The sequence below is a fragment of the Tupaia chinensis genome, unplaced genomic scaffold (genome assembly GCF_000334495.1).
Source record: "Tupaia chinensis unplaced genomic scaffold, TupChi_1.0 Scaffold000057_1, whole genome shotgun sequence".
Lineage (NCBI taxonomy): Eukaryota > Metazoa > Chordata > Mammalia > Scandentia > Tupaiidae > Tupaia > Tupaia belangeri.
This window is the reverse complement of record NW_006159515.1, coordinates 5,439,720-5,451,203: the sequence shown is the minus strand read 5'-3', so window position 1 is coordinate 5,451,203 and position 11,484 is coordinate 5,439,720. Positions and strand designations below refer to the sequence as shown.

General features: G+C 44.4%; 1 protein-coding gene across 2 annotated transcripts in view; it reads left to right on the top strand.

The window, feature by feature from the left end:
• Positions 1–11,484, top strand: part of UBAC2 (UBA domain containing 2) — a 220,465-nt gene that overhangs the window by 115,487 nt on the left and 93,494 nt on the right. The window contains exons 5-6 of one of the 2 annotated variants that reach the window (XM_006141531.3): positions 6,465–6,588; positions 10,790–10,837. In XM_006141531.3, coding sequence (XP_006141593.1) covers positions 6,465–6,588; positions 10,790–10,837 — 172 coding nt within the window. The remainder of the gene's footprint in view (positions 1–6,464; positions 6,589–10,789; positions 10,838–11,484) is intronic. The other variant, XM_006141532.3, reaches the window with a different exon arrangement.

Sequence of the window (11,484 nt, the reverse complement as noted above, 5' to 3'; positions counted from 1 at the left end):
AACCCACCATGCAACGTGACTCTCACAAAGAGTGGATTTGCAGGTGAAATTACTAGAAATGACTAGTGCTCAGAATAAGGGAGGACCATTTGGCTATTTGAGTGAGCTGTGGGTGCTGCGTTCTACAAAGAACATAGATGACTTAAATTGTTCTGGGGGCGGGGGCGGGGACGAGGACCTGGATAACAAGGCATAGAGAAATGATTGGGCAGCTGAGAGCGTTCAGGCTTTGCAGGGCTATGACAATTATCCTTCTGCATTTGGGAAGTATTCCAGAGAAAGGGATTAGATTCTCATGCCAGGCTTCCTACCTCCAGAAAGTAGGAGCATCGGAAAGAGAAAGTTACTAGAGAGAGCTTTCAGATCAAAAGATGAAAGTCATTCCCTAAAGTTGATATCACATGAATGGAATATGCTGCTTCTTATGTAGATGCCTGCGTGACCTGGGCGGTGATTCTGAGGGCTGATGTAGAAAGAATGGAGTCGCTGGGTCGGGATTTGTAACTCGGTGACCTCAGACCTCCGCTCCAGGATTCTGCGAAAGTGGCTGGAGCCTGTCAGTGGTGTCACCAGCTTCCCACAAGGTCTAAAGTGGGGAGGGTCTGCGGGGGAGGAGCGTCATCCAACAGAAGAAAGCAATGGGTGAACTGGATTTTAGGGGCCTCTACCTTCCTGTGTGTGAGATATAAGAGGACATCAAAATGTTAGTGGCGTAGTAATCATCAGTTAGCTTCATGTATGCGTGTGCACTTTTTTTTAAAATGGGAAGTGAAATTTTTCTGATAGTGGTTTAAAAAAAACACACACACAACTATCCAAAAGCCCCTTGGAATTTATGAATTCTTGATCTCTATGGAACTTTATAAACTTTTCTATAAAGATTTGAGCATCAAAAACATTCTTTGAAAGAGATTGAAACAATGAACCTTAACAATAACAACAAAAAAGAATCCTAGTTGCTGATGATTGTTAAACTGACATCCTGGGTAAAAGTATGAGTTTTAAAGAGAAGAGCATGTTAACTTTGACAGTCCTGTCTACCTGGAAATTTGATACCACGGAAGTTACTCATTCTGCAGCTTACCAGCAGCTTATGAGAAAGAAAAGGATTTCTGTGGCGAATTAGAAAAAGACACTTTTGACCTGGAGACAGGATTAGTCAGGGTTTTCAGGCAAAAGGCAGACTGACTGAATATTGATGGTATAGACGAATGAAAGCAGAAACGTTGAAGGGGGTACACTGTACATAAAACCCTCTCTCTTGTGTACAGAATGGAAAAGTCTTATGCTGTCATTGCCTTCACTGACTCAGCTTAAACCCACCATGCAACGTGACTCTCACAAAGAGTGGATTTGCAGGTGAAATTACTAGAAATGACTAGTGCTCAGAATAAGGGAGGACCATTTGGCTATTTGAGTGAGCTGTGGGTGCTGCGTTCTACAAAGAACATAGATGACTTAAATTGTTCTGGGGGCGGGGGCGGGGACGAGGACCTGGATAACAAGGCATAGAGAAATGATTGGGCAGCTGAGAGCGTTCAGGCTTTGCAGGGCTATGACAATTATCCTTCTGCATTTGGGAAGTATTCCAGAGAAAGGGATTAGATTCTCATGCCAGGCTTCCTACCTCCAGAAAGTAGGAGCATCGGAAAGAGAAAGTTACTAGAGAGAGCTTTCAGATCAAAAGATGAAAGTCATTCCCTAAAGTTGATATCACATGAATGGAATATGCTGCTTCTTATGTAGATGCCTGCGTGACCTGGGCGGTGATTCTGAGGGCTGATGTAGAAAGAATGGAGTCGCTGGGTCGGGATTTGTAACTCGGTGACCTCAGACCTCCGCTCCAGGATTCTGCGAAAGTGGCTGGAGCCTGTCAGTGGTGTCACCAGCTTCCCACAAGGTCTAAAGTGGGGAGGGTCTGCGGGGGAGGAGCGTCATCCAACAGAAGAAAGCAATGGGTGAACTGGATTTTAGGGGCCTCTACCTTCCTGTGTGTGAGATATAAGAGGACATCAAAATGTTAGTGGAAAAATAGAATTCAAGTACAAGTTTATTTTGATGCACAAATTTTTAAAATCAATGCATAGGTGTTTCATAATATGCATTTTCCATGAATTTTTTCAAGACACCCCCCCCACATAAAGGCACTGAACTAAATGATCTCCAAGATAATTCCTAGTGCAAAATTCTGTGAAAGGGAGCTACTAAGACTTAGGACGTGGTAGACAAACGTGGCGTAATATTTTGGAATGCATGTCTGTAACTCTTGGATTGAAGGGTACATGAAGAAGGCAGGGTTGAGAAAGCTCCAGTTCATTGACGAGCCATCCTGCTGGGGGACTCGGCTTTTAATCTTGGAAGGAGATTTTACTGAGTACAGCACTGGTATATAGCCGAGGACTAGAGTTGAAGGAGCTGCTCTGGCATCCTGGTCTGTCCCTTCTTCTGATACCAGAGTAGTCATGTATAAAGAGGAGGTAACAGGGGAACCAGCAGTTAGCGTACCGGCTATGTCGCTGGACTCCCACGTAGTCGACCGCGGTTCACGTCCCTGACCCGGTGACTTATACTCCTGCCGGGTGCGTGTGCGTGCGTGCCCAAGATCCCGAGAGGAGAATGGAGGAGAAGGGATTGCGGCGTGGCCATCCCCCCTGGGGGGGGTGATTTCTCACTTTCTGTCTCTCTGTCTCTTTCTGTCTCTCTGGCGAGTGCATGCACGCTGTAGCAAAAACCTCTCCAAAAAAAAAGAAAGAAGTAACGATAGAGTAGCGTCCTGTGAGATGCTGTGGGACTTCCTTGGGAGATTTCATGAGTTCAGAAGCTGTAGCTTTATATTCGTTGGAAGTGACCTGAGTTTCTCCTGCTGTGACTGTACCTATAAAAGTGGTGGCAACATACTGTTTTTTTCCCTAAATTATTTACATAATTTTATTTGTTATTCTCAATTTTTTATAGAGCAAGTGTGTTCACCAGAAAGAGACAGAGAGAGAGAGAGAGAGAAAGCCACTAGATCTGGGACTCAAACTACATTTAGCCGCAGGAGAGTCCAGCACCTTAACCACTATGCCACCTGCTGGCCCTAAGCAACGCACTTTTCTATAGAAGAGGTGAAATGGACATTTGTGAGCTCGGCTGAATCTATCTATCTATCTTTCTTTCTTTCTTTCTTTCTTTCTATTAATTGTTAGTGGGCATATGTTAGAGAGAGAGAGACCCCTCCAGTGGGGTACGGAGATGCTCTGATGTTTTTCCTCTTTTCTCCATCCTGTCAGGATTTGGGGCGTGCACTCACACATTCCTGGAGTGTTTTTGAAGCCGTGGGACTGGGACTTGAATCACTGTCATCCGTGTGGGATCTGGCCTCCAGTGCTCAGCACTTAACCACTGCACTACAGGAACAGCCTGGATAATTCTTCATCGCCTGCTCCTCTCTTTTCTGTACCAAGCATGTGTTCTGTATGCTTAGATCAGGTAGGGCTTCCAGAAGTTAGCTGTTCACAATATGAAAAAGGTCAAAATGAACTACTGTTGACAGCGTAAAGAACAGATGTTGTCGTAAAATAAGGAAAAGAGAAAAGCTGGTCAGTGACTAATACTTTTATGGTATTTTGTGAGGTCTGTGTGTATAGAAATAGCAATGGAAATTTTTTGCAAAACAACCCGTATAATCCTGGCCTGAAATGTGTGCTTTTGTATTGTGCGTATATGTGGTCTAGCATTTAGTCATCGTTTAAAATTATACAGTGATTAACAACTTTTAAGGAATTTTTCAACTTCTGCTGTTGGTATATGAGATGTAAACTGTGGTCATTAAAATTTCTGTCAGTATTTTTTTAGTTTCTGTTGAAATGTAACATCAAACAAGCACGGTGCTTTAGGTTAGTTAATTACAACAAAATTATTTGGACTTTATTGCCAAATGTAAATAGAAGAACCTCTGTGAATTAAGTCCTCGAAGGACTTGTTCTGTGGTGAGCGCTCTACTCACTGGAAAAACGAAGAGATGGATGGTCCATATTGTGACTGTATGTATAAAACTATATATATATATATATATATAAAAGAGAAAAAGAGAGGAGAGGGAGGAAACACCTCCCAATGGGTGTGGCCATGCCACAGTCCCTTCTCCGTTTCTCCATCCTATGGAGATTTGGGGCACACATGCACATGCACCTAGCATGATTTTCAAGTCGCTGGACTGGGATTCACCATTGCTGGTGGTAGACCATGTGAGATCTAGCTTCCTTAACCACTGGGCTACAGAGCTGGCCCAAAACCATATGTTTTAATTCCATTAAACATGGTGAAACAAGGAAAGGGGCTTAAAAAAAAAGGGGGGGGGGAATTCTGCTGTATGGTTTTACCAGTTTGAAGGAAAATTCCTTTTTTTCTGCAAATATCGATTGAGCACTCCTGTGTTCCAGACAGTGGGAATAAAGCAGCAGACAAGACAGACCCAAAGCCCTGCCCTCAGAGCTTCCCTCCTTCCCATGGGGCAGACGATGGGCAGTTACTCAGTAGATCGCACAGTGGCTTAGAAAGTTAGTAATAGGAGCTCTGGGGAAAGTAGGAGGAGATAGAGCGTGCAGAGGGGGCTGGGGCACGGGGTGCAGTGTGAAATGGGGAGGTCAGGAAGGTGCCATTCTGTGGGGCTGGAAAACCAGAATGGTGTTGGGGGAGGCGGGGGATGGGACCGTTAGGTCTTTGTAATTAATGACTGGCTTTTACTCTAAGGTGGAGAGTCATTGGAGGATTTTAAACTCAGGAGTGACCAACTTGTACTTCTCAGTGAAAAGAAAGCACAGCTATTTAATCAGCTGTGTTTGGGTTTAGAATTGGACAAAACCAGTTCTTTGGGTAATATTTAGTAATGGTTTTGTTGAGTGTTTTTAATCCAAAAAAATAATGAGTGTATTCTAGGTAAGAATCTACATTAGGTACTAGGAAGATACAAAGCCAGATAAAATTTATGATGTTTTCTCTCAGGATTAATAATCTACTGGGAAGTTTGTGCAAGCCCTAGATAATTAATGAAAATATGGCTCATGCAGGTGTTCAAGACTAAGGATTATTTTGTTGCCTCAAGTGTCATGAGCTCCTAAGCCTTGTCCCACACTGAGCAGGGGCTGGCAGAACCAGGGACTCCTTTCACTTCCCTGCCTGGGGTGTGCCCCATCTGGGTGGAGGGCCAGTCCTTGAAGAGTTTGTTGCTGAGCAGAGTGTAGTGACCCCACAGCTGTGTGGCCCTGTCCCTGCCGTCCTCCTCACAGACTGTGAGCTGGGTGCATCTCATGGCGCTCTGGCAGCTCTCTGGGCCCCCAGTCTTGACAGTGCCCACGCTCAAGTGTTGGCGGGTTGGGGGTTCCCTCTTCCAGCATTTGCTGCATTCTTCCTGTTGATGCTCTTGCCACTTATCACATTTGTGTGTGTGTGCGTGCACTTGCATGTGTGTGCACTCACATGTGGGTGTATGAGAGAGCGTATGTGAGTGTGTGAGGGAGAGTGTGAGGGGTGTGCACGTGCACTCATGCCTCGCGTGTGATGAGCAGATGAGGGGAAGGGAGGAGAATGGTCGTGGGAAAGTTCGCCAATGAGGAAGACTTGTGGGGTGTTGCTGTTTCATGGTAATAGTTATATATCGTCTCTGGAGCCTGGGAGCCTGTGGAAGGAAGGGTGTTAAGCCAGGGAGTGACATGATCAGAGCTGTGCTCTGGGGAGGGAGTGCAGTTCACGTTAAGAGATGGATTAGAAAGAAGCAAGGCTATACGTAGAAAGATACATGTCACTTTTGACAGTGTCACGTTGGAGGTGTCACACTGAGTTTCAGAGCCAGAGTGAGGGGCAGGCAGGCCGTTTTCAGATGCCTCATTTTCTTAGAGAAGCCAGAAAAGGCGTTGAATTGGACGCGGAGACTAGACCAAGAAGAGAAGACTGCTGTGGAAGCCCAGAACGAAAAATCACTGGGACACCAGCAAGACAGGGCTTAGGACAAAAGGGAAGGGACGGGGAGGTGGGGGAGAGTGGTGGGCCCTGTCACGCGCTGTGGTGGTAGAGCACGGGACGAAGGCCGTGCTGAGGCGCTTGGATTTACCCATGAAGAATTCTAATTATATGTATTGTTTTGGGTTTATCCAACCTCTTTAAGTTTTAAATCATTCATGGGAAGAAAACTTACATCCTCACTTGACATTTTCTCCCAGTGCCTTACAGTCAGTAGCAGGTGCTGAGCCAGTGTTTACAGTGGTTCGGGAGGTCCGACAAGAACAGGATAATCAGTTTTCATAATGTGCAATATGTAACTTTGTTTTGGACACTATGCATGTTTGGAAACCATCTCGTATCTCTAAGCCATGCTTTCAGATTGAAATGAAATGATAAGGGATATTACTTCAAATATACATCTGCCATTGGTATTTTCAATTCAGTATTATACTATAGTGATTATTTTTTATTTGTTTGCATAGCCTGGCACCTGTGTTTGCTCTGTTTGTACCATTTTACTGCTCCATACCAAGAGTCCAAGTGGCACAAATTCTGGGCCCGTTGTCCATCACAAACAAGACATTGATTTATATATTGGGACTACAGGTACAGTATGCATTTTTATGTTCACATTTCTTTAACCGGATCTCTCTCTTTTTTTTTTTTTTTGGGTCTTTTTCTCATTTGATCTCCTTGAAAGAATGTTGGGTTTTGTTTTTTTTTTTTCCCATGTTTGGCTTCATGATCTATATCAAATGTTCAAAGGAAGTGTTATAGAACAAGGACATCAAGGCATAGAAGGTACTAGAATACTCTCATAGCCTTTAGAAATCTGATAAGTGCTTTCACTGTAATTTCTATCAGTGGAAAATATTTTCATTTCATTCTATAGTTGTGTGTAAGTAGTTTAAAATCACGCTGTGAAATGGAAACAAATGAAAAATGTCAAAATGTGGAAAATGGAAAATCAATGTCAAAAGTCAGTTTAATACAGTGTCACAGATGAAGCTCTGAAGGACCCTGGTGTGCTTTACCAACCCAAGCTTCGGGCTTCATGAGAAGTGTTGTGGACGCTGTCCCTCCCGTATTTGGTAGACGTGAAGGTAGTGTCACCGTTTGCTCAGTAGTTGGCTGTGAGGACCTTTAGAGAACTTACTATCTGCAGTTTGCAAAGGCCATCTTCAGCCCTCAGCTGCATTCAGGGAATCTCAGTGCCCTGGTGGGTTTTAGGCTCTGTGGTAGAAGGCACTTGGGGTTTTCGCTTTCCTGTCTGTCCTGTTTGTCACTTTCCTTTTACTCTCACAGCTTTTAATGTCGTTTTATCCTATAGCTTCCTGCGGTACCATGTGCAGCTTGGCCTTTTGATCCACTGATTAATACTCATAACATTCCTTACCCCACGCATATCAAACCGGATGCTGGTGTCTCTTTAAAACCCCCTCCTCCCTCCCCTTTTAACCTTGAGCATTTCCTCTAACTGCTCCAGTCTGCTATCAGGTGTTATCAGCGGCTCATCCGGGGGCCAGTGTTTCAGTACCACTTCTACAGCTGTTTCCAGTGAAATAATGTGTGTTCTTCATCCCTCGGTCCCTACACCATTACACTGCCCCATCCCACCACAGTCTCCCAACCAAGTGTTTCTGTAGCTTACCCAAAGACTAGGAGTGGTGCTAGCAGGCTTACTTACTTAGAGCTGTTTGGACAGAGGTCGTGTAGAGTGGTGAAAGAGCTCCCTGGACCTGGCTCAGAAGACCCAAGTTCCCGTTCTGCCATGGCCTCACTGGCCATGAGATCTGGGTCAGGTCCCAGTTCTGCTGTAGCCTTTCGGCTGACAAACCTGGGTCAAGTTCCAGTTCTGGCTTGGCGTCACTGGCTGTGAAACCTGAGTCAAGCTCCACTTCAGGCGTGGTCTCCCTGACCATGCGATCTAGGTCAGGTTCTAGCTCTGCCACAATCTCACTGGCCGTGAGACCTGGATTGAGTTCTGCCATGGCCTGGGTGACTGTGAAACCTGGGTCAGGTTCTGGTACTGGTTGACCTCACTGGCCATAAAACATGGGTCAACTGTTGGAACCCCTCTGAGCCTCATGTTGACTATATAGTACCTTCTGACTCTGAAGTTATAGAGAGTCTTTGAGGGTGAGAACACTTTTTTAAATTACAGAGTAGAAAGTCATTGTGGCATTGTGGAAAAGTCTTTGGGAGCCAAGTGGATTTTGGTTTTCTGACTTGGTCTGTCCCTTATTCTTTCTGAGCCCATGTTTCCCCATCTGTAAAGGGGAGGTAATAACGGCTACCTTATAGGTTATTCAAAGATTAGCGATAATAGTATTGGTGTATAGTGTAATATAAATGGCTAATAAGAGCAAATCCTATTATTAGTTAATAACTTATGTTTCTGTAGCTATCATTGTGGATTTTCTTTTTCTTTTTTTTCCCCCCTCAAGATTTTTGGCATAGGGCATGTATGCTCTCTGGAGAGACAGAGAGAGGGAAAGTGAGAAATCCCTCTGGGGGAATGGCCATGCAGCAGTCCCTTCTCCTTCATTCTCCTCCTGGGATTTTTGGGCACTCATGCACACGTGCCTGGCATGATTTTCAGGCTACCAGGTCCGGGACTCAAACCACAATGAGCCATGTGGGGGTCCAGTGCCTTAACCACCCTACCACCTGCTGGTCCCACCACTGTGGTTTTTCTTAGATTGTGAATGTTTTGTGGATTTTTTGGGGGGGTGAAGGGGTGGGATAGAAAGTAAGTATTATTACGTTGATCTCTTGGAGAGAAGGGTCCTAGTTGGATAGAGACTCTGCATCGCCTCCGTATGCATGCTATTTCAGCAGTAGTACGTGGATCCTTTTAGCCCTGCCAAAAGGCAGAAATGTAGATAGAATCACCACAGATACTTTTTCAAAGTAATGTGAATTTGAATATTTTCGTAATATTTCCATTGCCTTTGTGATATCAGGAAGTAGAGGTGGACATGCCTCATTGGCTTCTTGGCAAAAATCTAGCATTCTTAGCATGAATGGCCTCCAGGGTTCTCCTTGCCTGTGCAGTAACCACCCCCAACCCCCTTCACCTTGACGTCATCTCGCGAGTGGATCCGGATTCCTAGTCTGCACCCTCTGCCTTCTCCCCCACTCCGGGCCTTTGCACTGCTTGTGTGCCTTTTCCTGTCCCTCTCACAGCTGCTTGAAGCCAGAGACACATGTGAATGAGTGAGCGAATGAATGGCTTTAATTATTATCAGAAGAGCCAAAGTGCTCGTCAAGGGTCATTTAAGTGAGATGGCCTGAGGGCCGTCCTGTAATGTGCTGGGACTGAGGAGGATGAAGTGCGGGGTGAGACGTGCCTGTCCTCCAGAAACCCAGAGCTGAGAAAAAGCATTCACACTGCCCACACGTCAGCAGGCACAGCTGGGACGAAGCGTGCAGGAAAAGGGGGGCTTCAGGCTTTAAAGGAAGTGACTCTTACAGACAAGGCTGATACGCTCCTTTTCCTTGTGTGTGAGACACAGTGGGGTGGAGAACACAGGCTGTGGAGCCAGGCGGCCTGGACACTCTCCCAGCTCCATCGCCCACTGGCTGGTTGATCTTGGCCAGATTACTTAACCGCTCCGTTTTCTCATGGCTAAAATTGGGTTCATAGTAGAACCTCCCTCATGAGGCAATGAAGAGGATTCAGTGAGTTTAGTAGATGAAAAACCTTAACAGCAGGACCTGACACGTAGCAGGTGTTGCAAAAAACCTCCATCCCAGTGTGTGTCTCCACCACGCGCATCCGCGTTCTCACAGTCCTTTACACCGAGCAAGCAGCCATGCTCGACGCAAGGATTAAATGCAAGGTTTCCGGGGCAGCAGACACTAGGCAGAGCCACGCTTGCCAGCCTGCTCTCCACGCGGACATGGTCATTCTACCTGTGTGTCGGTCTTCTTTCTTATCAAGGGTGGCCTTGATAAGCGTGCAGAACTTTGAGGTCTGCCTCTAGCAGGGTCAGCCAAGAACTTGCGATGTCCTGCTGAGGGTCCTGCTTCTTCCTCTCCAACCAGATGTACTTAAGCTCCCAATCTAAAGTCCTAGAGATAAATACTAGGCCACAAGTCGTGTCTTTCTTGCAGGAACATTTTGAGATGTCCCCTTCGCTCCCACTATTTTTTCTTTATTTTGAGCACAACTCTCAGATATGAATGATTTTGGAAAACAAGGGAGAGATTTCATGATATCTAATTCCTATTACTTTGGCCATTCCTTAGTGATTATTGTAACTTGCTTTGCTCTACCATGGTTGAACTAGAATTGGCAGGGTCAACACCCAGTGAGGGTCTGCAGGACCTGGACCTATATGCTGGTAGGCTTCTCCCCATCTACATCTAGATAACAATGATAAGAAATGAAAATGAGAACATTCTGGAAACATACTGTATGTCATTACTTAATACCCAGTGTGGGATGGTGACTACATGTTCTGTATTAGTACTTCTTTATGTAGTATATTACTTTACATTAAATCAGTGCCCTTTAGTAAAATAAGAATATGCTTGACCTTAACTTCCTTTTCTTTGCATGGGAGTGGACTAGATTCAGCCACTCTGTTTCACACTGTAGAAAGTCTGAAGTTGGTAAAATAATAATAATAATAAATTTGCATTTTCTTTTAAACAACATAATTGTTAGATATTAATTTTCTATTTGCTTATCTATATTTGGTATCTATATCATTAATACTTAATATAAATCTAAATAATAAGTGTGCTTTGACTGGCGGTTGAATTTTATTTTTAGTTGCCTTTTTCTTTTCTTTTATAGCTTTTCACCTCTGGTTCCTACATCTGGATTGTAGCCATAAGTGGACTTGTAAGTGTGATTCTCCATTGCCGTCAATTTCCTCTTTTCCTGAAAAAGCATTAGGAAGCGTGTCATATTTAGATCATTGGTCATGTTTACCTGTTTCTAACATAGTTTTAACCATGTCAGGTCTGGCTAAATGCTACTTCCTTAGTGAGTAAAAAAGGCCAGTCACATGGAAAACCAAGATAAAGGAAGTCAGGTTGTCTCAGTTTTCAAAGTAATTTTAATTGAAAGTAATAGCTAAGTATTTTGTCAATGTTGTTTTAAAATTGCATTACTATTTTAAATCATAGTAAGAAAAAATGATAGAAAATGAAGAAATTAGACTAACTAAAAATGGAGAAAGATGTTTTCTCATTTTAAGAGACATTGTTGGGACCAGCAGTTGGCGTAATGGCTGTGTCACTGGACTCCCATGTAGCTGACCACGGTTCAAGTACCGGACCTGGTGGCTTAAACTCATGCCAGGCATGTGTCCATGCTTGCCCAAGATCCCGAGAGGAGAATGAAGAAGGGATTCCAACATAGCCATCCCCCTGGGGGGGTGATTTCTCGCTTTCTGTCTCTCTCTGTCTTTCTGGCGTGCTCACAAGCCCTATAGCAAAAACCTCTCCCCATAAAAAAAAAAAAAAAGAGAGAGAGAAAGAGACATT